This window comes from Theropithecus gelada, chromosome 5 (assembly GCF_003255815.1).
Source record: "Theropithecus gelada isolate Dixy chromosome 5, Tgel_1.0, whole genome shotgun sequence".
NCBI classification, from domain to species: Eukaryota; Metazoa; Chordata; class Mammalia; order Primates; family Cercopithecidae; genus Theropithecus; species Theropithecus gelada.
This window is the reverse complement of record NC_037672.1, coordinates 63,173,663-63,201,337: the sequence shown is the minus strand read 5'-3', so window position 1 is coordinate 63,201,337 and position 27,675 is coordinate 63,173,663. Positions and strand designations below refer to the sequence as shown.

At 37.0% G+C, this 27,675-nt stretch overlaps 1 protein-coding gene across 1 annotated transcript in view; it reads left to right on the top strand.

The window, feature by feature from the left end:
* BMP2K (BMP2 inducible kinase) overlaps window positions 1-27,675 on the top strand; it is a 143,773-nt gene that overhangs the window by 40,035 nt on the left and 76,063 nt on the right. The window contains exons 2-4 of the mRNA XM_025385283.1: window positions 10,520-10,638; window positions 18,297-18,402; window positions 26,775-26,917. Of these exons, the coding sequence (XP_025241068.1) occupies window positions 10,520-10,638; window positions 18,297-18,402; window positions 26,775-26,917 (368 nt within the window). The remainder of the gene's footprint in view (window positions 1-10,519; window positions 10,639-18,296; window positions 18,403-26,774; window positions 26,918-27,675) is intronic.

Genomic DNA, 27,675 nt, shown 5'->3' with positions numbered 1-27,675 from the left:
GTTACTAATTACTCTTTAGGAGTATTTGCACTTTTTAAAGAAACTCCTGGAGTCCTTGCCTTAGTCTAAAGTAACGATGCTCTGATGTATCACAGGCTACTGGTCACTGGGTAGGAGGAACTTTCCTTTGGCTCAGACCCCACAGGCAAATAAGTGCTTGTTCCACTTATCTTGAAGATTGTTTTCAAATGACATTGTTTTCTTTGGCAATGGTTGAAACCAGAAGTTGTGGGACAGTTTGGTATTTCCTCTGTTTTACTGATTTGCATGATGTTTGATGATTAATACAGCACAGAAAGACCATGTGTAATTTTATCCCTTCATCTATCTCTCTTCTTCAAGTCCCTAGGAAAACAAACTTGATAGGAGTAAATATCACTAACAGCCCAATCTTTAATAAACAAACAGTGCCTGCCTGTGTTGGGATGTTGGACCTAAGATATAGGAACTATATCTAGGGATGTAGGTCCCTAGGATACCATAAACATTTTCTGTGGCAAGAGACTTCTGGTGCCTTTGGGGATGTTTCAAGTCTGAATAATCAGCAGATAATTCTCAGTGGTGATGGTGAAGTTGTTGCATGGCAAGAGAGAAATCGCCTGGGGAAAAACATACTCTTGTTCTTATTCTTCCAACTTTATTGTGAAAAAAAATTAAAATATACAGAAGTTGAAAGAGTGATACAGTGAATAATATGCCCATCATCTACATTCAATTACTAATAACATTTTACTACATTTCCTTTATACATTTTTACAACATGTGGGTAATTTTGAATAGGGACTGTACAAGATAATAATTATTTTCTTAGGTAGGACAGAGAGTACTATAGTTATATAGAATAATATATGGACTTTTAGGATGTGTATGTGTTTAAGTATTCATTAAGTATTAATGAGTAAATTACAAGAAGTTCATGAAGGATGGAAACTTTTAAAAAAACAGTAACGAGTAAAGTGACATGATGTGTACAGATTGCTTTCAGGTAGTTGAGCACCAACAACAAACATGTTTTACAGTTGATTCTTTGAAACTGGAATTCAGTCAAGGATTACGTATTGCATAGAATAACCCTCACTCACTCTAAAAAATGGGTCACATTGACTCTTTATCTAGTTATCTTGTATAGTGTTCCACGTCTAGCTTTGTCTGATTTCTTCTTTCTATAATCATTTTCCTCATTCTGGCTCCTGTATGTTTTTGGTAATGTGAAGGTAAACCTCAAGGTTTTTTCAGGCTAAAGGTTGTTTGGCAAGGGTACTTCATAGGTGATGCTGTTTACTTTATACTGCATCACATGTTAAGAAACATAATGTCAGTTTGTCCCAGTGTTAGTGACTACCAGATCTCTCCCTTGGAAAGTGATGTTTTTCTTTTCATACTTGGGTACTGTATGAATATCCTGTTTATTAACCTTTCATCTATGATTTTAGCATACATTGATGATCCTTGGGGAATCAATTTTTAAATATTTTACTCATTTTTTTCTATGCACTTTGATACTTTTTCTCCCAATTTCACTAACAGTGTCTTGTCATTTTTGGGAATGAGTAATTGGGCAAGAAAATGCATGGAAAACTACAGTTACAGAAAACATTTAATGGTATCTACTTTTATTTGACTTCTTCCAAGGTCGATTTTCAGTTCTTTGCAAATAAAGTACTGGTTAAGACCTGAGAGATGTTCACTAAGTGCAAATTATACTGGACTAAATTAATTTCTTGTAGTGAATCGATCACTTTTACTTGTCATGTCAAAGAAATTAGTGTATGTTAGTTAAAATAAAGCATTTAAAAAACTCTTTTCTTATGGGAAATCAGAGGAGCTTGGTTAATTCATAGGTGACTGGACACGTTGATTATTCATCGTGTATTTACTATTGTATGAAGCCTTTCTCAAGTTGCTTAACGCATAGCAGAAGAGACATATTGATAGTCAGCTATATGGTCTGGACAGAAATTTGTGTTTTCAAGAAATGCGGTACAACCTGAAAGGAAGTCTAATTGTATGGACACACAAATATTTAAAAATTTATCAAGTACTCATTAATTCAGTATTACATGTCTCTGAAATATTTGGTACTGATTTTGAGGACTGTTTGGCTTCTTGACAATCAGTTTTGAATAATGGATAGATTTAAAGCTTCTTAATTGGTAGTTGAATGCATACTTCTCATCCTCCTAAGCAGAAGATATAATACACCCATAACTTATTCCTGAGTAGATAGCTGTGTTCCAAAAACAATTCTCTGACACCAACTGGGTATACGGCAATTCCATTCAATTCTGACACTTAACTGTTCAGAGTTAGCACAGACTCCACAGGTTAAGGGACATAGTCCAACAAGACTACCCCCCCTTCAAACACCAGCTCTAAGTCTTGGGGGTCATCTGTACTTCTGATAAACTTGACTACAAATTTGGGGGTTCCCTTTGGGTTTGATAATTTGCTACAGTGACTCACAGAACTCAGGAAGGTGCTATGCTTACAATTACTCTTCTATTAGAAGGGACACGAATGAACGAGAACAGGTACGTAGCATAAGGTCTGGAAGGGTGCTGAGTGCAGAAGTTTTTATCCTCATGCCAGGTACACCACTCTGCCAGTACAGCAGTATGTTCACCAACCAGGAAACTCTGAACCTCATATTCAGAGTTTTTATTGAGGTCTCACAAAATAAGCACGATTGATTAAATCATTGGCCATATGATTGAACTCAATCTCTAGTCTCTCTCCTATCCGGAGAGGTAGGGGGCAGGGGGAAAGGGAAGGGAGAGGCTGAAAGTTTCAACCCTCTAATCTAATCTTTCTAACCTCTAGTTGGTTTTCTGATGATCGGCCCCATTCTGAAGCTATGTAGGGCCCCATGATGACTTAACCTCTTAGCATAACAAAGAAATGTCTACTAGGGAATTCTAAGTGGTTCTGAAGTTCTGTACCAGAAACTAGGAATAAAGAACAGACATATATTTTTTCTCATATTATGGTAATAGAGTCAGAGTGATGCTTTTAATAAACATAATACAATTTTAGGGCTTTTCCTCCCTAAAATGGATGGGGGAGGCATTCCTTTAGATCTTATTTTGAGTGGCTATATTGAATTGCTATTCCATTAGACAAACAAAGCCAAAACATAGAGGTGAATTATGGTGTTTAAAAAAAGAGATTTTTTTTTTTTTTTTTTTTTAAATTTCAGCTCTGGGGTACATGTGCATAATGTGCAGATTTGTTAACATATTTATACACATGCCATGGTGGTTTGCTGAGGGTATATACCTATTATAATACCTATAATCCTTCAGGTATATACCCAGTCATGGGATTGCTGGGTCAAATGGTATTTCTAGTTCTAGATCCTAGAGGAATCGCCACACTGTCTTCCACAACGGTTGAACTAATTTACACTCCCACCAACAGTGTAAAAGCGTTCCTATTTCTCTACATCCTCTCCAGCATCTGTTGTTTCCTGACTTTCTAACTGGCATGAGATGGTATCTCATTGTGGTTTTGATTTGCATTTCTCAAATGGTGTTGGAAAAAAGAGATGATCTTAGCCTTCATTTAACACCTCACATTTCCAGTTCTTTAAAAAAGTATTTTATAAGCTGATTTTAGGTTTGAATAACTTATTTTGTACTTCTATTTATACTTTTATGCATGTATGACTTGGGCATGGTGAAGCAGGTAAGTATAGTCTCCTTGAATTTTACTGTCTTTATATTAGCTTGTCAAGCAATGTATTAGTTTCCAGTCTTCTTTTTTAGAATGTGTAGTTTAACTCTAACCTTCATAATATGAAGCAATGTTTCTTTTTCTTTCTTTCTTTCTTTCTGAGACAGAGTCTTGCTCTGTTGCACAGGCTGGAGTGCAGTGGTGTGATGTCAGCTCACGGCAACCTCTGTCTCCTAGGATCAAGCGATTCTTGTGCCTCAGCCTCCCGAGTTGCTGGTATTACAAGTGCATGCCACCATGCCTGACTCATTTTTTTGTAGTTTTAGTAGAGACAAGGTTTTACCATGTTGCCCAGGCTGGTCTGGAACTCTTGAGCTCAGGCGATCCACCCTCCTTGGCCTCCCAAAATGCTGGGATTACAGGTGTGAGCCACCATGCCTGGCCAAGTAGTTATAGCAGCAGCCTAATACTACTGATCGTATTAGTAGTAGTTACAAAAGCTGCCATTTATGAAATGAACTGTACTAGTGCTTTGCATACAGAATCTCATTTATTCTTTAGAATAGTCCTGTGAGGAGACCTTATTATCTCTGCTGAATGTATAAGGAAACTGGGGCTCAGAAATTAATTTGCTTATGGTCACACAATTAGTAATGGTGGAGTTAGTATTTACTTTTATGTCTGACTCCAAAAGCCTTGCTTCCCTCTTCCCCTTGATATGCTGGATTCCAAGAAGAAATTTAGCGGAACATTTTTTTCCATCTTTCATTAATTTGTTCATTCAATAAATAATATTGTGTGCCTACTCACTTACCAGGCATTATACATAGAAGTGCTTATTGCTTCAAAACCTCCAACCCCCATAATATTCACTGTTAATGTAAAGGACAGAATCCTTTCATTTCTTGTTGGTCACTTCTTTGAAATGATTTTATAATACTCAGTCTTGCCCAGTATATAATATCTGGGTCTTTTTTTGTCATCTAATAGTAGGGTGTGGATTCCAGTGTATTTTCTGGATATTCTTACTATGACTTACTGGCATTATTAATATTATTGTACAATTATCTTATGTTGGTTATCTTACTATAATGACTGTGAAAATGGAGAAATCTTGAAGCAACTTTAAAAGTTTTTAGGCTAATTTTAGTCTAACTGAAATTTAGAAATTTAGCAGGAAGTATTTGGTAAAATGCCATCAGTATATGATACGCCTACTTAATAGTAGTATTAGCTTACTTGTGCTTACACATTCATCCATTGCTTTGTGAGATGACTGGGTATGGATATAGGGCTGAAGCCATTCTAGGGGAAATATGCAATCTTTTTCTTCTTCTGGTAACTTTTAGGATTTTGTTTTTATCTTGAGCCTTCCGAAATTTCATGACGATGAGCCTTGATGTGGATCTTTTTGTTCTATGTGCTGGGTATTTGCTTGGTGAGCCCTTTTCATATGGAAACTGATGTACTTCAAGTTTGATGTGTGTGTGAGAGTGTGTGTTATATCTTTGATACATTTTCCCCCCTCAATTTTCTCTTTTCTTTTTCTGAAGCGTCTGTTGTTTAGATACTAGATCTACTAGACTTTTTTTTTCTGAGATGGAGTTTCGCTCTTGTTGCCCAGGCTGGAGTGCAGTGGCGCGATCATGGCTCACTGCAACCTCCGCCTCCCGAGTTCAAGCAGTTCTTCTGCCTCAGCTTCCCAAGTAGTGGGTTTACAGACATGTGCCACCACACCCAGTTAATTTTTGTATTTTTAGTAGAGATGGGGTTTCACCGTGTTGGTGAGGCTGGTCTCGAACTCCTGACCTCAGGTGATCCTTCCACCTCGGCCTCCCAAAGTGCTGGGATTACAGGCGTGAGCCACTATGCTCGGCCTGAACTGGTTTTTTAATATTCCAGTCTTTTATCCTTTGAAAAAATTGTGGAATATTTCCTTAATTTTATCTTCTAGCTCCTCTGTGGAAGCTTTAACTTTTGATTTCTTTATTCTATTTTGTAAAAGTAATTTCTCATTCTCCAAATATCCCTTTTATAGAACTCTGCTCTTATTTCATGACTGCAATGTCTGTCTTCTACTCTTAAGAATATTTATAGGTTCTTTGGATGATTTCTTTAGCTCCCAGCACCTCTTCAAAGTTCTTTTTTTCTGTTTGCTTTTTTTAATCTCTTGTCATGTTAAAGGGTTTCTTTGTACGTCTGATCATCTTTTTGTGTCTGTTCTTTTTATAGAATGAAGTTCTAAAGTGATGATGATGGAAGCGATTTGTGTAAATGGGACAAGTTTCTTGACTTGGGGCTTCACTTTAATGTGACGATGCGGAAAGCCACTTTTAAATTCTATGACTCCGACATTTCATTATCTGTATGTTTTTTCCTGTTTCCCAGAAAAAATTTTTTTTCTCCAATTTCTGTTTGTATGTCTCGCTGCCAGTGTTCTTGTAGCTGGGAACAGTGGTCTTGAGTTCAGGTGGGGGGTTCTTTTTTCAGTAGGCATTTACTTAATTCTTTGTTTTTTTTTTTTTTAATTCAGGACTACACTCATCTTTCTTCTATTCCCATGCCCCAAAATGTTTCCTGATGTCTCGTATATACTGCTAGTTTAATTAATACTGCGTAGGGGCGAGTGTTGGCCTGGCTTTGGGGAATGGGGTAGTGAATCAAGAGGTCTGACTGACCTTAAGTCAGTTTTCCTATTTGCCGGTGAACTACTTAGCCGCGTTTTAAGGATTATTTTGTTATTGATCAATTTCTACTCCTTTGGGTACCTCTGGTTGATCAATTAATAACTATGCCAGAGGAACTGTGGGAAAGATACGAAGGATAGTTACGTTAGCTTTATCACTTTTCATTCTTTTGTGTTATCTTTTTAAGTGAATTTGTGGAGAGTTCAAATATGTAAGCATCAGTAAATTAAAATGATTTAATTAACGCATGGAAATGACAAATTAAAGCAAGGAGAAATAATTGCTTAATAGAGGGAATAAATAATGGCTTACCAGAAGAAGTTAGTCTGTAGCAGTATATGCCATGTGTTCATATATAGTTACTACAGAGACCTGGCATCTCTAGAGCAGTGCTTTCCAAGTGAGTGTAAACTGTGTTGTCCTTATTTTATTATTACCATACTACAGTGTATAAAAATTGAGAGATATCCTGGGTGGCTGGCACTTGAGATTAGATGGAGAATTGTCCGTTATGATTCTTCTTAGTTGAAACAAATTTAGATTGGCTTAACAAAGCTACTCTTTCATTTTAATCTGGTTACCTTTTTTTGTGTGTGTGTGGAGACCAGAGGTAAGATTTCAATTAGGTGTCCTATGAAATTATTTCATGTGTAAATCTTATATCCTACCCTTGAAAAAAGCTGGAGGAGGCTGAGAATTACTGCTCTTTAAAGAATACGCCTATGAATGAAACTTCTATATTTAGTTATACAATTTATATAGTTTATAGAGTGCAAAAGATACCAATCATTTTTCTTACTTTCATGAGTACACATTTATTTCCCATTTTATTTCATCAGATCAATATCTGTCATAATTTTGCTTTTATGGTCTTTTGAGAACATTTAGAATGCTTTATAATACTCTCATAATTTCATGTTTGGAATTATACAATTTAGCATTAATATAACAACTGTGCTTTACAGTATTAATTGTACATATATATGTAGAGTCTGTGGTTACTGCCAATAATCTTATGATTTATGTACAGAAATTTGTGGAAAACTGAAGTACATGATAATATAGTCAAATTCTAGATAGAAGTACCTGAGTGAGTGATGAACGTGAAAGAGTTCTGTGAGGAAAAAGAAATACTTAAGAATTTGATAAGCTATAGATTGGTGGCAAGTATTACACTCCTCTCTTGGACTACTATAGTGTTATAACTGGTTACCTCTCCGTAAGTGCATTCTTCAAACAGAAATAATACTAGCTTATCGGAAAATTCTTGAAAAGATAGTACTGGGGAAAGCATAAATATTTATTACATTTTATTCTCAAAGTAGATACAATTAACGATCACTGTTTACCATGTTTAGGTAGAAATCCTTTCTTGAAGTTGAACGTGTTTTCTGTATTCAGAAAACTTAACATTTGATAAGATCTGTCTAAATTAGGGTTAGTAGAATTGGAAAACTTTCATTTTGGGAATGGTTTTTGTGAAGAAAACCTACTTGATACTTTTTTTTCTCATTTCTCTGATTCACAGGGATAAAATCACGTTGTTCTGTGGGTGGGTAAGAATAGGTATATAGGATCCATGGTTCCTCTGGGAACTTGGTTCAGTGACTACATAACTTGGTTGTGCATCAGAACCATTTAGGGGAACTCTTTTCCCCTTTCCATCTAATAAACAATTTAAAACATATACAAAAGTATAATAGTATAACAAGTAGGGAGATTTTTAGTGCTCTTTCTCTCTCTCTATATATAGTTATATCTGTATATCTATATAAATATATAAATGGGGTCCCCATTTAGACCTACTGATTCAGACTTGGGGCCGGAATTTGGAAACTGTTCAAGATAAATTCATACACAGACCACCTCAGGCAATTCTGATGCAAAGCTGTGTTTGGGAAAGCATTGTTTTAGGGGAATAATCTAGACCTAGATAGATAAATGTCTCAAAACAAATGCTATTTAAATGATTTCTCTCAGCTGTACTTGTACCACCTCCTTATCTAGATAAATTCTTTCTTTCCACGTTTTCCTTAGTTTTTGTAACCAAATAAAATTATGGTAGTTTAAGTGGCCCTTTCTATTAGGTCTTTTACTTTCTGGCTTGTTAATGTTTACATATGAAATTAGTGCTAAGTGAGTTTCTTTTAAAGTAATGCCCTGCATTGTTAGAGATTTTACATAAAGTACCTTTCCCAGACATCGTCATCATCTGATTTATTCCTAGAACTGCCTTGTGGGGTGGTTGATTTGATTTCCCTAACACTATATATGTGGAAATCCAGATCTACAAAATGGAAAGTTGTACAGTTTCTTATAACTGGACATGGAAGATGTAGAGAATCTGGAAAGAGTATGTACTGATTCTGGAGTTTCCTAGGAGCTTGTATTAGTCTGTTCTCATGCTGGTAATAAAGACATACCCAAGACTGGCTAATTTATAAAGGAAAGAGATTTAATAAACTCACAGTTCTATGTGGCTGGGGAGGCCTCACAATCATGGCAGAAGGTGAATGAGGAGCAAAGTTACATCTTACATGGTGGCAGGCAAGAGAGCTTATGCAGGGGAACTCCCATTTATAAAACCATTAGATCTTGTAAGAGTTATTCACGACCACAAGAACAGTCTGAGGGAATCTGCCCCCTTATTTTAATTATCTCCAGCAGGCTCTGCCCTTGACACGTGGGGATTATTACAGTTCAAAGTGAGATTTGGGTGGGGACACAGCCAATCATATCAGAGCTCTTTCCCCCTATTATGTATTTCTAATAGTTTTTTTTTCCTTTTACAACTTGTATTGACCTGAGTGCAGGTGACTTATTATTGCTCAGGATGCTACTTTTTAAAGGCTATCAAATTAATGCAAGTGATACACCATTTTTTAAAAAAGTAATTAAGCTATAGCATATTCTGTGTCAAGATAAATTTAAAAAACTTCATGTGGAAATCTTTGTTTAGATATGACAGAATTGTTCTTTAGAATATCTACCTAGTGCTTCAGATAAGATGCTTTCTCAGCTGCAGTTAACAGAATTTCTGGCCAGGTGCTGTGGCTCACACCTGTAATTCCAGCACTTTGGGAGGCCAAGGCGGGCGGATCATGAGATCAGGAGTTCGAGACCAGCAGCCTGGCCAACATAGCAAAGCCTTGTCTCTACAGAAATACAAAAAATTAGCCAGGTGTGGTGGCAGGCACCTGTAATCCCAGCTACTTGGGAGGCTGAGGCAGAAGAGTCACTTGAACCTGGGAGGCGGAGGTTGTGGTGAGCCGAGATTGTGCCACTGCACTCCAGCTTGGGCAACAAGAGTGAAACTCCCTCTCACAAACAAAAACCCAAAAAACCTAAAAAACAGAATTTCCGTGTAAACCATGGCTTAAATAATGAAGACATTTACTATGTGAGTTCTAGAGGGAGGTGGTTCCAGAGTTGGCTGATTCAGTAAGCCAAATGTCTGTGTTTTGGATCATTTTCTTTCTGATTCTTTCTTCCATTATGGCCATAGATGACTTCTTTAGGTCTAAACATCATAGGCAACAAAATTAAAAAGCAAAAGAGCAGGGCCTTCTCTACCAGTCTCTTTTATCTGTGGAAAATCATTCCCTGCAACTCGGGCTGACTTTACATGTTCAATTAGCGAGAACTAGTTACATACCCAATCCTAAATCAGTTACTGATAAGGGGAAATGAGATTCCTGTGATGGGCTTAGAACAGTATTGGTTCATCTTCTGGAACTGGAGGAGGGAAGCACCTATCTGATCCCATTGATGTCTCATATTAAATAACATCAGTGTTTTGTTATCCAAGAGGGACATTCTAATACGTAGGCAATCACTTGTATATACCAAACTTTAGTAACATAATTGTGACATTTTTCATTATACTACATAAGAGGTAGTCTAGTGCAAAAGGTGAAATTTTAGCCTTTAAGAGGAAGCATTTTTATTCGAGAAGCATGTTTTCCTCTAAGTACTACTTCATGATTGACTTAGGAAGCCAGTGTTTTGGCATTTAATCTACTAGTGACTTATTGCACTTATTTTTGTCTTGGGTACAGTCATTATTTATTTTCGCCCAATATTAAGCTCTACAATTATATTACATGATTTTGGCATTTGTTTCTGTTTCTTTTAAATTAATTGGTGCTTTGTTTTTCTAGGTGGATTCTCCACAGTTTTCCTTGTGCGTACTCACGGTGGAATCCGATGTGCATTGAAACGAATGTATGTCAATAACGTGCCAGACCTCAATGTTTGTAAAAGGGAAATTACAATTATGGTAAGTGAAAGAGTAATTCTCTTTCAGAAATTTGGCAATTTTTTTTTTTTTTTCTTGAGATTGAGTCTTGCTCTGTCGCCCAGGCTGGAGTGTAGTGGCATGATCTCAGCTTGCTGCAACCTCTGCTTCCCAGGTTCAAGCAATTCTCATGCCTCAGACTCCCAAGTAGCCAGGATTACAGGTGCCCATCACCATACCTGGCTAATTTTTGTACTTTTAGTAGAGACAGTGTTTCGTCATGTTGGGCAGGCTGGGCTTGAACTCCTGACCTCAAGTGATCTGCTTGCCTTGGTTTCCCAAACTGTTGGGATTACAGGTGTGAGCCACCGTACCTGGCCTGTTTTGTTTTCTATAACATTAACCAGCTATTAGGCAAGCTGCTTATTTATAATAATATTTAAAGATCATTAAATTAAAAGATAATCTGGTGATTTGTAGTATAGTCGTCCCTTGGTCTTCTATGGGGATTTGGTGCCAGGACCCACTACAGATACCAAACTCTGCAGATGCTCAAATCTGAGAATGCTCAAGGCCCTTATGTAAAATGTAGTATTTGCATGTAACTTACACACATCATCTTGTATACTTTAAAGCTACTCTGCTTTCTTTCTTTTTTGTTCTTAAATACATTTTAATTGTAGAGTATTTTCAGGATAGAAATATTTACAGAGTTATATAGTAAACACCAAGCTTGTTCACCATCCAGCTTAAGAAATTAAACTCTGCAAATACTATTGGAGCCTTCTGTGTGTTCCTCCTCAACTGTATCTCTGTATAGGCATACCTTGGAGATACGAGTTTGGTCCCAGACCACTGCAATAAAGTGAATGTTGCAAGAAAGCAAGTCACACAATTTTTTTGGCTTCTCAGTGCATACAACAGTTACGGTTACAGTTTTTATCTCCCCATTTTAGACCAATGTTTCAGTTCCCTATTCTTCTATATCAAACTATTACTCTGTGGAGGACCTTTCTCTGCCCCATTGTTGCACATTATGGACTGTACATTGTGTTCCTTGGTCTGAAGAAATGATAGTTGGCCCTCTAACTCTATACACTCTCTTTTGTTTTGGTTTTTGTTTGTTTGTTTGTTTTTGTTTTTTTTAAATGGCATTCTCGGCATTTTTATCTTCCATTGCATAAGCAAAGCCCAGTCCAGAGTCAATGTCTGTTCCTGTCAAGACCTATTCATAGCCCCCCGAGGGCTACCAGCATCAGTCTCACTTGCCAGCTATGTTGAGGGCCTTCCTATCAGGGAATCTCATCCATAGCCATCGGTAGTCTCTGTCTGTCTTGCTGACACTTAGAACAGTTCTTACTGGCATTATGTGCCTGTGAGGGTGCGAAAAGAACACGTCTTTATTCATCCTATGTCTGCACTGCTGCAGTACCCCTATGTGCGCTCATTTCATGGACCCAGGTGGCCACCTCCAGGGAGCACACGGACAGACTTGCTTGCTGATTCCAGTCACTTTCCCGATCTGGAAGGGAGTTCTTCTGATGGGCACTGATGTGTTCTACTTTAATGCACCCCTCAAATTTCCATAGGTTGTGTGGCCAGGCCACTGATCACTGCCTGTGAGTCAGTAAAAAAACTCAAACACAGGGGCTTCCACCACTGTTCAGTTCTGCCATTACTGTTAAAAAAATAAAAAGTAAAAAAAAAAAAACTGCATGCAATTCAGCCCACCTTACTGATACGTTTTTACCTTCTTTGATCAAAGTAGCAGCCATCCAAACGAATGTTGTCCATTCACTTTGGAACTGCTGTCTGTAAACCAAGTAACTCCTTGTTGGTCAATTAAGAGCTGTTCATAGTGCACTGTCCAAGTGTCCAGTAGAATCCAGCAGCACCTCACACAGTTCCAGAGTCAGCCCTAGGGGTAAAGAGGCTCCCTGCTTAAGAGTATCTCCTTATTGCATTCTCCAGGTAGCACAAGAGCAGACCCATCCTCAGTCTGGGTGGGCACCATCTAATCAGCTGCCAGCATGGCTAGAATAAAGCAGGAAGGAGAAGATGGAAGAGCAGACTTGCTGAGTCTTCCAGCCTTCACCTTCTAACTTAAAGTTGCGGTTCCTACTACCTGCTCTTTAGGTTCTGTTAATTGGCTGAAGTGGCTGAAGTGGCTCACAGTACTCAGGGAAACACTTATGATTAGTGGTGTATTTTAAAGGATATTGCAAAGGGTACAAATGAAGTGATGCATAGAGTATGAGGTATGGAGGAAGGGGTACAGAGCTTCTTTGCCTCCCTGGGGACATCTCCCTCCAGGAACCCTCAAATATTCAGCTATCTGGAAGTTCCCTGAACCCAGTCCTCTTGAGTTTTTATGGAAGCTTCATGATGTCAGCACTCCTTCCCCTAGGGTATAGTGCAGGACTCTCTCTGGGGAGGGTTTTAAGACCCACAATCAGAAAGGTGGGGAATGATTAGAGTCCTGCTTTGGGGCAGGTGAAAGGAGGGCAGGGGAAAGTTTCTACTTCCTGGGGCCTAAGACACCCAACATTATGACAAAAGACTGTGACTCGGGCTTTGGGAGTTATGAACCAGGAACTGTGGACAAAAACCAATATAGTATCATAACACCACAACACTACACTGTAGTCTATAAAATGTACAATAGCATTATGCCTTAAAAAATGGTATATGCCTTAATTTAAAAATGTTGTTAAAAAACAACTGATGATCACTGGAGCCTTCAGCAAAGTGCATTCTTTTTGCTGGTAGAGGGTCTTGCTTTGATGTTGAAGGCTGCTGACTGATCAGGGTAGTGGTTGCTGAAGGAAGGGGCGGGGTAGCTGTGGAAATTTCTTAACCCATTTATGCTGGAGGTTGCAATTTTTTGAATTTTTGCATGAGTGAAAAATCAGACCTTGGCGATGACCTTGAGCAGTAGGATATAAATAACTCCCACATGCTCAGCGTTCCAATAATGGAACACTGGTTGTAAGTGGATTTTAAACAGCAGTGAAGTTTGCCACATCAGTTGACTTTTCCTTTCATGAAAGCTTTTTCTGTAGCATGCAATACTGGTTGATAGCAGTTTATTTACAGTAGGACTTCTTTCAGAATTGGAGGCAATCCTGTCAAATCTTGCCACTACTTTGTCAACCATGTTTGTGTAATATTCTTAAATCCTTTGTTGTTATTTCAGCAGTGTTCTTAGTATCTTCACCAGGAAGTAGATTCCATCTCAAGAGACCACTGTCTTTGCTCATTCATAAGAAGCAGCTCCTCGTTTCACAGCAATTCAGTCAGATCTTTCAGGCTCCACTTAATTCTAGTTTTTTTTTTTTTTTTTTTTTTTTTTTTTCTACCATGTCTGCAGTTACTTGCTTCACTGAAGTCATGAGTTACTCAGCATCATCCGTGAGGATTGGAATCAGCCTCTTCCAAACTCTTGTTTTTTTTTTTTTTTTGAGACAGAGTCTCGCGCTGTGTCACCCAGGCTGGAGTGCAGTGGCGCGATCTCGGCTCACTGCAAGCTCCGCCTCTCAGGTTCACGCCATTCTCCTGCCTCAGCCTCCGAGTAGCTGGGACTACAGGCGCCCGCCACCACGCCCGGCTAGTTTTTTGTATTTTTAGTAGAGACGGGGTTTCACCATGTTAGCCAGGATGGTCTCGATCTCCTGACCTCGTGATCCACCCGCCTCGGCCTCCCAAAGTGCTGGGATTACAGGCTTGAGCCACCGCGCCCGGCCCCAAACTCTTGTTAATGTTGATATTTTGACTTCCTCCTATGAATCACGAATGTTTGTAATGGCATCTAGAATGGTGAATCCTTTCCAGAAGGTTTTTAATATACTTTGCCCAGATCCATCAGATAAGTCATTATTTATGGTAGCTATAGTCTTAAGAAACATATTTTTTAATAATAAGACTTGAAAGTTAAAATTACTCCTTAACTCATGGCTGCAGAATGGATGTTGTGTTAGCAGGCATGAAAACAATATTTCTTTCTTTCTTTTTTTTTTTTTTTTGAGATGAAGTCTTGCTCTGTTGTCCAGGGTTGGAATGTGGTTGTGTGATCTTGGCTCACTGCAACCTTAGCTTCCTGGGTTCAAGTGATTCTAATGCCCCAGCCTCCTGAGGAGCTGGGGCCATAGGCAGGTGCCACTACACCTGGCTAATTTTTTTGTATTTTTAGTAGAGATGGGGTTTCACCATGTTGCTCAGGCTGGTCGTGAACTCCTGAGCTTAAGTTATCTGTCCCACTTGGACTCCCAGAGTGCTAGGATTATAGGCAAGAGCCACCGCGCCCAGCCATCAGTATTAATTTTTTTGTACATTTCCGTCAGAGCTCATGGGTGACTAGGTACATTGTCAGTGAGCAGTAATATTTTGAAAGGAATCTTTTTTTCTGAGCAGTAGATTTCAACAGTGGGCTTAAAATATTCAGTAAACCATGCTGGAGACAGACGTGATGTCATTCAGGCTTTGTTGTTTTATTTATAGAGAACAGAGTAGGTTTACCATAGTTCTTTAGGGCCTAGCAGTTTTGGAATGGCAAGTAAGCATTGGTTTCAACTTAAAGTCACCAGTCGTATTTGCCCTTAACAAGAGAGTTAGCCTGTCCTTTGAAACTTTCAAGCCAGGCATTGATTTCTTCTCTTTAGCTCTAAAAATCCTAGATGGCATCTTCTTCCAATAGAAGGCTGTTTTGTCTACATTGAAAATCTATTGTTTAGTGTAGCCTCCTTCGTCAATTATCTTAGGTAAATCTTCTGAATAACTTGTTGCATTTCCTGCTTTACTTTGTACTTAATGTGTGCTGGAAATGGCTTCTTTCCTTAAACCTCATGAACGAACCTCTGCTAGCTTCAAACTGTTCTTCTGCAGCTTTCCTTACTTCTTCAGCCTTGATAGAGTTGAAGGCAGTTGGGGCATTGCTCTAGGTTAAAGCTTTGGCTTTAGGGAATGTAGCGGTTGGCTTGATCTTCTGTCTAGACCATTGAAACTTTCTTCATGTCAGCAATAAGGCTGTTTTGCTTTTTTACCATTTGTATGTCCATGGGAGTAGCACTTTTAACTTCCTTCAAGAATTTTTCCTTTGCATTCAAAATTTGGCTGACTGGTGTAATAAAAGGCTTAGATGTTGCCCTTCTTTGGCTTTCCATGTGCCTTTCTCACTAAGCTTAACTATTTCTAGCTTTTGATTAAAACAAGAGTTGTGGGACTCTTCAGTATTGTTGTATTTTATGACGTAGGAAACCTCTTGGAGAGGGAGCCTGAGGAATGGCTAGCTGGTGAAACAGTTAGAACACATATAACATTTATTGATTAAGTTCACTGTGTTATATGGACACAGTTTGTGTTGCCATGAAACAATTAGAATAATAATATCAACCATCACTGATCACAGATTATCATAACTGTTGTTATAATAATGGCAAAGTTTGAAATAGTGTAAGGATTACCAAAATATGACAGACACAAACTGAGCACATGCTATTGGGAAAATGGTGCCTATAAACTTGCTCTGTGCAGGATTGCCACAAACCTTTAATTTGTATAAAATGCAGTATCTGCAGAGCATAATAAAGCAAAGTACCACTTTAAAAAATGTAGCACAATAGAATGAGGTACACCTTTGCTATTCTCCTTATCCAAAAAAATCCTACTGTCTGAATTATGTGTTTACTGTTCCTGTGCATTCACTGTATGTGTTTTCATTCACAAACAGCAATTAGTTTTCTTTTTCACTTTTAATATCATGCTCTAACGTTGATTGTTTTTCTGTGAACTCTAATAGCAAGACATCTTTCAACAAGGGAAAACTTCTTTTTAAATATTAGGAAAAGTGAAAAATATTTTAATAGGCCATTAAAAACTTCAGTGACTCTAACTTAACTAGCCTAAGTAGTAAAAAAAAAAAAAAAAAAACAAGTAGAATAAAAATTTCCTTCTTTTCTAGGATTGCATATGCTCAGTGCTCTGGATGGTTTCTTGTTCTTGTTCTTATTCCTTGTTCTCTCATTTCTCCACTGCTCTTCATCTTCTTTTTCTTCATGGTTTTTTGAGTGCTTACACACAAACACACACACAGGTGCATATGTATATTTGAAGATTGTTGAAGTGAAATTCACATAATTATAGTATTTTTATTTTTTATGGCTGAATAATATCCCGTTATATGTCTGTAACACAATTTATCATTCATCTGTTGATGCAGTTTAAAAAAATTATTTGATGAGCATTTGGGCTGTTTCTGTCTTTTGGGTATTATAATTAATACTGCCATGAATATATGCATACATCTATTTGCTTGAGTGCCTGGTTTCAGTTGTTTTGGGTATATACCTACGAGTGGAATTGCTGGGTCATATGTAGTTTATGTTGACTATTTTCCATGGCAGCTGAACCATTTTATGTTCTAAGGAAAGTCTTTTTCCATGTTATTGCCAACACTTGTTATTAATGTCAGTCCTATTTATCCACCTGCTAAGAGGGGGATTTCTTATTTTGTATCAATGTCTTTACTAACACATATTACAATCCCTTTTGTTAGCAAATAAGTGCATTTGCACAATCTGACCTTTTTGAATTCTGCTTTTATTTTCTGTATTCCTTAGCTAGATTAGAGATGACTAGGCTTTGGCATTTACTTTTTTAAAAGTAAGGCTATTAGCTAGAAGGGTAAAAAGATTTACCTCAAGATAATGGAGAAGCTTAGACTAAGTTCTCTAACTTGAGTAGAGATATTATAGTCTTGTACTATTGTACAAGACTTCTCTCTTCCTTTCGATAGAATTTGTATGATTTTGAGAGAGATGATATATGAGGAGCAGCACACTCAAATCTTACGCTTTTGAACACTTTTTTAGGGAGATTAGTTCTTTAGAATGGTGGTCTGTCAACTTTTTTGATGATTCATCCCCATTGTGTATACTTCCTTATAAATAATTCCCATGTTCAGTAGCCCTTAGCCCTTATTTCAAATTACGTTGCATAGTTAAAACTAGGTTTGTTGCTAATGATAGTTGATGTAAATTTATTTTAAATAATATTTTTAATAGTTGTTTTTAAATTTCCCAGTAGAACAGAGTAGATTATTATTCTTAACCTCATTGTATACTGATGACTATCTTGTTAAAGACGCAGAAGTTTCAGATTTTTCATTTTCTTATTTCCGTATATTTGTATTAGCATTATCTTTATGGTTTCTTTTTAGAAATCTTTTTAGCCACTTGTTCATTTTTATAGGTTATTTAGTTAAAAGTGCATGTATCTATAAATTCATGTAATAGCTACACGTAAATTGCAATATGTTGCAGGCACAACAAATGAGAATGTAATTGTTAATAAATATTGGAGCTTAGTTATTTTATTTTTTAGATAAAATCAAATATAAAAGTTCTAATATTTTATTCTCAAGTTCTTTGTACACTTTTGGGAACTATTACTTTTGAATGAACCATTTTCAGGGTTGAATTTAAAAATAATTTTCATATTTGTCTGTTAGAAAATTACAGTCACATGCAGGTAAACTTTTTATTGAAACCATAGAAGCCTTTGCTTGGTTGAAATATGTTAGATTCTATACTCGTGTTTAATTCTTGCCTTTTGAAGTTCTTTACATTAATTTAGACTTCAAACCATTGCTAATTCTATACCTCTAAAATGTGCATTTTCCAGTTTTCATTTTTTTTTCTTTCCAGAAAGAGCTATCTGGTCACAAAAATATTGTGGGTTATTTGGACTGTGCTGTTAATTCAATTAGTGATAATGTATGGGAAGTCCTTATCTTAATGGAATATTGTCGAGGTAAGTATTTTTTGCATTTGTATTATAATAAAAAATTTATCCTTAAATGGGTTACTAGATACCTTTGTTGTTTCCAGGGCAGCTGCTAACTTATTCTAGTCACTTACTGTAATCTTACTTTTCATTATCTAATTAGGAATATTGTTAAAACATTATTTAAAACCTAGTCATAGTTGCTGCAATTATGATATGAGCATGTAAATGCAGAATGAGAAAAGTGATATTGAGTTTAAAATAAGAAATCTAAGCAGGTACAGAGTTACAGTTCTTGCTCTCCATAGAATTCTTTTGAAATCCAACCAAGAAGAGCATAATGTGTCAATATTAATGTTGTAAGATTTTTCCAGTGCTCTACTATGTTATTGTAAACATTAAATATAACAAATTTACAGGATGCATTTTGATCTATATAAACCTGTTTTTTGTAGTCTCTTGGTGTTGTTTGTAAACATTAGAATATAGAAAATCACATTTTATTTGGGCCTAATGTGATATTTAAAAATAAATACTTGTGTAGCATACCTTTATCATCATCATCATCATAAAAAAATTCCTGACATTTAATTTTTTTTTTTTTGAGATGGAGCCCCACTCTGTCACCCTAGTTGGAGTGCAGTGGTGCGATCTCGGCTCACTGCAAGCTCTGCCTCCCAGGTTCACACCATTCTCCTGCCTCAGCCTCCCGAGTAGCTGGGACTACAGGCGCCCACCACCACGCTCCGCTAATGTTTTGTATTTTTGGTAGAGACAGGGCTTCACCGTGTTAGCCAGGATGGTCTCGATCTCCTGACCTCGTGATCTGCCCACCTCGGCCTCCCAAAGTGCTGGGATTACAGGCGTGAGCCACCGTGCCCAGCCTTAAAATTTTAATGTGTGGAAAGGTGGAGGCAAAATTCTATTTCCTACAAACTTGCAAGCCATATTTGGCAGTTGTGGTTCTAGGGAGCCCTGGTTTACATTTACATTCTCTTCAGACAGTAATGATTGTTAATTACTATCCCAGGAACTCTTACAGTTTCCTGAAGGTTGAGGAGGAAGAGGGATATGATGATGATGTTGGAGAGAGTATGATCTTGTTTACTGCAGTATTTTAAGGAGGGAAGGATGGGGGAAATGAAGTGAATCAATGTAACAGTGCCTACTGTGATGTATTTGTAACTTATTTCCATACACAATATTTAACAAACAGATGTTTCTCGATCGTTTTTTCTTTATATCTTCTCTACTATAAAGTACTGTACTGTGATCTCTTTTAGGAGAAGATACTCATTTTTTTCTACCCCATTTTCCTGAATTCTAGCATTTATAGTGCTAATTCTTAGTTAGATTAGAGTTTACTCATAGCCCTTGACTACTTGTGACTTCTAAAAGATATTTGAATCAAGCATAATCATAACCCTGGATAAATTTAATTGTCACTTAGAAGACATCTTAAAAGGGGAATCAAATGACCTTCAAGTTTAGGGGCAAATTTTATTTTAAAGTAAAAGAGTGATCATATCTGTTTTTTGAGGAATGCGTTATTTTGTTTTAAAAATTTTTTAGAAATAGTTATCCGGTGTTCAAATCATCAAGCTCTGCGGTATATGAAATTTAAAATTTTTATCAAAGTAATTTATGTATATGGTTTAAAAAGTCAAATAGTTGACTGGGCACGGTGGCTCACGCCTGTAATCCCAGCACTTTGGGAGGCTGAGGTGGGCGGATCACAAGGTCAGGAGATCGAGACCATCCTGGCTAACACGGTGAAAGCCCGTCTCTACTAAAAATACAAAAAAGAAAAAAATTAGCCGAGCGTGGTGGCGGGCACCTGTATTCCCAGCTGCTCAGGAGACTGAGGCAGGAGAATGACGTGAACCCGGGAGGTGGAGCTTGCAGTGAGCCGAGATTGCACCACTGCACTCCAGCCTGGGCACAGAGCGAGACTCTTGTCTCAAAAAAATAAAAAATAAAAAAAGTCAAATAGTTCTCTTAAGCTGTGGCTAAATCAGTACCTTCCTGCCTCATCCCTCTTCAGAGGTAGTCCCTTTAAAATATTTGAGATGTTTCTTATATTTACTTCCATATTTCCACACTGCATTATATAAAAGAGAATCAATAATTTTAGTGATTTCCTAAGGGTACAAAAGAGAAAGGACTTAGAAAATCAAGGGAAGTGTGTATGTAATTCTGTGCATGAGGAGGCTCTTGAAAGAAAATTTTCTAGTGCTATTTTTGATTTGATGTTTTAGATATTGTCTCTAAGAAAAGATAGGAATTTTACTTCTAGTATAGATATGCTCAGGTTTTGGACCAAATCAGTGTTTATTTTCCCATTTAATGGTGTCTGTAATTGTATTTTCTTATACTTTTTGTTTTTCTGGAGTTAGTAATTATCTCGTTTTTCATTTGCCTAATTTTCTTCATGTACATTAATATTTTAGTACCACATTTTCCAATAGACATACAAATAATTATGCAGTATGTTTAGACATTTTAATATTTGTGTTGATTTCATTTTTTCTTCCTTTAAAAACACCTCTTGGGGAGACATCATCGTGCTTAATTTTGAACAGCAGTTAGCTGTCCTTCTGGAAATTCCCTTTGCCTCCCTTCTGTCTTGGATTCCCTGCTACTTACACCACACCTTTGTTTTCACTCCCTAATTTGGAGGAGTGTGTTTTTCAGTAGTTTTCTGACTGGATTTTTGGGAGAAGCATTTTTGAAACCTTGCATATATAAACATATTTTTATTCGGTGCCCACATTGATCGTTACTTTGGCTGGCTAAAACATTATGGGTTGGAAATAATTTTGATCCAGAATTTTGAAGATATCATTCCACTTTTTTCTTAGTGTTGTTGAGAAATTGATGTTATTGTGATTGCTTAATTTTTTCATGTGACATCTTTTCTCCATGGACACTTTTAGTTTGAATCTTTCCTTTATCTACGATGTATTGAAATTTCAAGATATATGCGCCTTAGTGTTTGTTGTTTTTGGTATGCTTTTTGTGGAGTTTTTGTCTTCCATTTTCAGTTGTCTCTTACTGGACTTCTCATTTTCTTTCAGATATTTTGAGCTTTCTAGATTGATAATCCTCTGATTTTCTTTTCTTTCTTATTGTCTTTATTCTTTTTTTGTTGGAAGCATTCCTCTGTATCTTTTAGCTCTCCTATAGAATTTTGTATTTCTATTATATTATTTTTAATTTCCAAGGACTTTTTTTTTTTTTTTTTGAGACATAGTCTTGCTCTGTCACCTAAGCTAGAGGGTGCATAGTGCCATCTCAGCTTACTTCAACCTCTGCCTCCTGGGTTCAAGCGATTCTCATTCATGCCTTAGCCTCTTGAGTAGCTGGGATTGCAGGTGTGCACCACCACAGCCGAATAATTTTTGTATTTTTAGTAGAGACAGGGTTTTGCCTTGTTGGCCAGGCTGGTCTTGAACTCCTAACTTCAAGTAATCCATTGCCTCGGCCTCCTAGAATGCCGGGATTATAGGTGTGAGCCACCACTCCCAGCTTGACTCTTTCTTGTTCTCTCAGTATTCTTTGCTGAAATACACCTTGTTACCACGTAGGGATATTGGGGAAAAAGATACACCTTGTTCTTGTTTTAGCTGCAAATCTTTTGTTGTCTGTGGATATTAATTTCAGTGTGTCCATTTTTTTTTCTTTGCACCCCTGACCCTTCTTTCTTTCTTTTTGAGACAAGGTCTCACTCTGTCATCCTTACGATTCCAATGTCAAACTTCTGGACTCAAGTGATCCTTCTGCCTTAGCCTCTTGAGTAGTTGGGATTAGAGGTGCACATGGCCATGGCCGGCCAGTTTTTTAATTCTTAATTTTTTATAGAAACGGGATCTCACTTTGTAGCCCAGGATAGTCTGGAACTCCTGGCCTCAAGCAGTCCTCCCACCTCAGCCTCCCAAAGTGTTGGGATTAAGGGCAGAACCACTGTGCCCAGCTAATTTTAGTTTTATTTTTTTTTCTTTTCCTTGCTGTATTAGTCCGTTTTCTTGCTGCTGATAAAGACATACTCAACACAGGGCAATTTACAAAAGAAAAAGGTTTAATTGGACTTACAGTTCCACGTGGCTGGGGGAGCCTCACAATCATGGTGGAAGGCAAGGAGGAGCAAGTCATATCTTTCATGGATGGCAACAGATAAAGAGAGAGGGTTTGTGCAGGGGAACATCCTTTTTTAAAACCATCAGATCTCGTGAGACTTACTCACCATCGTGAGAACAGCACAGGAAAGACTTGCCCCCATGTTTCAGTTACCTCCGAATGGGTCCCTCTTACAACATGTGGGATTTCAAGATGAGCTTTGGGTGGGGACACAGCCAAACCATGCTTTCTCTATTTTTGTTCAAAGTTTTCTTCAGATGTTTTACCTGCTAATGTTACTATATGTATTGCAGATCAGTTGTACCCTCTAAGTGGGCAATTATTTCTTAATAGAAGAAATCCAGAAGGCCTGAATGGAGTATGCTCAATTTTCTCAATGGAGTATATGCAATCTCATTTCTCAGATGAATCAATTAGATAAGTTCCTTTTTCTTCCATGGGGAAGGAGTGATTTGGAGGGACAGAAAATAGAGGACTAAATACTCTTCCCTTACTTCCTCTGTAACAGCTAATTGCATTACATAAAATTGTTTAACAAGGTATTTTAGTAAGGGAACCTATATAATGTATATAGTTCAGGGACATTGGTTATTATGTAGGGATAAAACTGTATAGAGAGTAAAAGAATGTGTTATATAGCTCATATCCCCTTACATGGTTTTAGGTATCCAGTGTTTACAATAATCTTTTGTCAAGTGTAATTATCTTTTGTCTTTGTAAATTTGTGATTTGGTACTGCTTTATTTGCTAATATATAAAGAGAAATTATGTACTTTAGGTCTCAGACTTCTAGAAATCATTATTGGTATTTTGAGCACATTTATTTTATGAATAATTCGTGAATAAATTATGAAACTTTATGAATTTTTAATGTCTGTTTTTAGGAAGTATTCTACATATGTTCCCATGGATTATATATTTGTTAGTATTTGCTTAATTAAAAAAAAATCCCAAAATTCAATCGCATAAAATAACATTCGTTTATTATCTATCACCTGTGTATCCATGGGCCAGCTGCTTTCAACTTAGCTTGGTAGGGTGACACTGCAGATTTTGGCAGGGCTTGCTCACATGACAGTGGTTAGCTGGAATTAGTTGGAGTAGCTCTGATTCACGTGTCCATCATCCTCTTTCTGGCACTAGCAAGCTGTCCTGGGGATGGTTTTCTCATGTGGATGATAGAAACATAAGAAGGCATGTAGAAGCAAATGAGGCCTCTTAAGGCCTAGTCTTGGGACTAGGACAGTGATGCTTTTACCTTTTTCTGTTGGCCAAAGAAAAGCACATGACTGAGCCCAAATCAAAGAGCAGGAAATTTATCTGCCTCATTTATTGGGACAAACTGCAGAGTTACATGACAAAGTGCTTGTAAAAAGTCAAGTTTGAAAGTTTGCGACCAGTAATGCAATCTACTACAGATAAAATTGAATAATCTTGTTATATTAATCAGGGATTTCTAGAGGGACAGAACTAATAGGATAGATATACATATAAAGGGGAGCTTATTAAGGAGTGTTAACTCATGCAATCACAAGGTCCCACAATATGCCATCTGTAAGCTGAGAAGCGAGGAAGCCAGTCCAACCGCAAAAGCTGAAGCAGTTGGAGAGATGTTCGAGGGCAGGAAGCATCCAGCATGGGAGAAAGATGTAGGCTGGGAGGCTAAGCCAGTCTAGTCTTTTCATGTTCTTCTGCCTCCTTTTTATTCTGGCTGTGCCGGCAGCTGATTAGATGATGCCCACACAGATGAAGGGTGGGTCTGCCTTTCCCAGCCCAGTGACTCAAATGTTAATCTCCTTTGGCAACACCCTCACAGACACACCCAGAATCAGTACTTTGCATCCTTCAATCCAATCAAGTTGACAGTATTAACCATCACAGTTGTAAAAATAAAAAAAGTCACATTATCAAAATTTAAATGGAATAGTAGGTTGCATTTATGGTTTTTTTAAAGTAAGTGTTAATATGTGTACTCGGGAGGTTGTTGAACACCTTTTTAAGAGGTTAGAAAAATGTTGACTTTTTAATATTAGTGATGAAATTTGGCAGAGTGTAAAAAGCTTTTGTTTTGGAAATGATACCTCTTTGGAAAATATGGAAAGAATTGAGAGTTGTAGGCATCTCGTTTTATTTTATATTTATTTATTTATTTATTTATTTATTTATTTATTTATTTATTTATTTTGCAGTTGCAAGATTTAATAGAGTGAAAACAGAGCTCCCATACAAAGGGAGGGGGGACCCAAAGAGGGTAGCCGGCTCGAATGCCTGGGTTTATATCCTGATCATTGTCCCTCCCGCTGTGCTCTCAGGCGATAGATGATTGGCTATTTCTTTACCTCTTGATTTTGCCTAATTAGCGTTTTAGTGAGCTCTCTTTACTACCTGATTGGTTGGGCTTGAGCTAAGTTGCAAGCCCCTTGTTTAAAGGTGGGGCATCTCATTTTAAAAGACCTTAAGTATATAATGTTTGATTTCGAAATCTGACTTTTTACCTTTTTTATTAGAATACCTTCTTTTAAGCTTTAATTTTCAGAAAACTCTGATTTTGAGTAATGAAATTTTATTGATTTCATTTGAAATTCAGCCCAAATATAGTTTTTGGTTTTCTCTGGGGACTTGTTTTTTTGTGATTGAGGATTTCTACTTCAAAGGTTTCTGGATAGAAGAAAGGGAATTAAAGTTTGTTTAAAGTTTATTCTGCTTATTATAACATTGAAAGTTTGGAAGAGGTGGAGTGAGTTCAAGGTTATGATTTCTTTAGGTATGATAGGATATTTCAAGGATGTGAATATATACCAAGAAAGCACTTTTTAAAATCTTGTTTAATTATTCTTAAACTAGAGAAGGCTGGGTTTAATTAAAAGGCAGGGAGTCTGCCAACTGAGGGAGTGGTGGAAGTTGCTGCATGGTCAGGTGCCCCAGTCTTCTGAGATAATCTGAACTAATTACACTTGAGTTATCTTAAAGTTGGGGATTCATAGGTAAAATTAATGTTGTTTTTGCTTTAAAATTCTATGAGAAAAATATTCTCAGAAAAGACAAGACTGCTTAGACAGTAATAATAAAAGGAACAAGTTTATATGTACCTTCTTATAGATTGTAAAATAGCATATGTTCATTTATCTAACCTTGTTAAAGGAAAGTTGCAAGTTAATGAATGCTTTATGTTTTTTGAATTCCCAAACTCAATTTTTATTAGACTGATTTCTGTGTGAATCACATATTTATTTGCATTCTTAAAATATAATGATGATTAACCTTTTGTTAATAATTAAGAATTATCATTAGACTATCAATTTCTACATTGTAATATGTAACTTTCTCAGGGCTTAATTATATATGTGTGGCAATTTGATTTTAGTCAATTATTTTGGTCCATTATCTCTTATCTGGATAGACTCTACCCCTTAGCCCATTTTGACTCTTTTGATTCCCCTAACCCTAGATGAAATTTTTTTGAAAGTCAGATGAGGAAGTTTCTTTGGCTCTCAAGATAGAATCTAAGATATGGCTGATCCCTGTCTTCCTTGCCAGTCTCATCTCACCTTACTGTCTCCTCTGCTTCCTAGAGCATATCAGCATTCATCAAGTTGTAAAGAAAGCATACTGGCTTTCTTTGAGTTATTCAAAGTCATGAAGCTCTTTCCTAAACTGATGGCATTTGTACATAGTACTCACTATCGCTAGTATATTGTGCTCGCAAGTCTCTGCCTGGTTGATTCCTAATTATCCTTCAATCTCAAGTATCACTTCCTTAGACCTGATCTGATACCCTCTCTTCCTCATCTTCCTTCACAATTTAAATTTAGGTTTCTTATATAAGTTCTTTCATATTATTGTTATGATATACAATTATTACTATATATCTATTTGTGTGATTGCTTCTACCTTTAGACTGTAATTCTGTGATAACAGAAACCTTATTTTTGTTCACCACTGTTTAGCCCATAAATAGTATGGTGTTGAATAACTATTTCTTCAAACCAGTATTATAAGATATGCTTTGATCTCAGAGATGTTAAAAAAAAAGTGGGCAATAGCATTAATAAGATCTTTATTTTAAGATGATCTCTGAAATGTAAAATGTGAAAAAATGTGTCATTGAATCAATACAGTATGATGTAATAAGCATCCTTACATGAGAATTATGAAAAAGCCAATTTCCCATTACTTGAAGCCATAAAGACATTTCTTAATTTGCTTGTGAATAGACTTTATTTATTAAAAATATGTCCTCTCAAAATTACTTTTTTGGTTAGCTGGGCAGGTAGTGAATCAAATGAATAAGAAGCTACAGACAGGTTTTACAGAGCCAGAAGTGTTACAGATATTCTGTGATACCTGTGAAGCTGTTGCAAGGTTGCATCAGTGTAAGACTCCAATAATTCACCGGGATCTGAAGGTAAGAACTTTAGAATACCTATGGATTAAGTAATAAGTTGGAGTTAAAATGTTCTTAGACTATTTTCATCTAAATCAGTGTAAAAACTAGCTTTGAGATTGGTCTTTCCCTCCCCTTCTACATTTCCTGAGGTCATGTAAAGAATGACTGTAGATTTGAAATTGTGGTTTACTTGACTTTGAGGATTTCTTGCGTGGCTGTGGAGGCAGATTTTGTACCTTCTACCCTGCATCCCTGTTTTCTATAGTAGGCTTCTTTAAAAGGTTTCGTTTGAACAGAAATGTGATTTTCACTGATATTTGTTAAACGTCTGTCCACACTATTGTCTCTCAGTTCAGCCAGCATTCCTCCTATTTCCTGTAATCCATATTAAGCATCAAGGTGTTCTCAAGGGATACTGGAGGATACCATAAGTGGGTCTCTTTTTCTATTTCTTTATAATTTAGTACAGTTTTCTGTTATTTTCTCTAATTTGGTGGTGGTTACCTTGAAGGTCACTTCATCTTCTGTGGACTCTTGACCTCTTATATTGGTACCCACCTGTTACATTGAAAAAAGTCCCCAAAGAATATTGAATATTCTGGCGTTATATTGCTAGAGATATAATTTATCACCACAGGTGTCCTCTTTCATGCCCACAAGAACACTGAGATTACAAAAACTACTCTTCCTGAATTGCTTTATGCCTGGATAGTCCCCTGGCTACCCTTTCCACTCCTTCAGGTCTGCTCAGGTTCACCTTCTCAGTGAGTCCCATT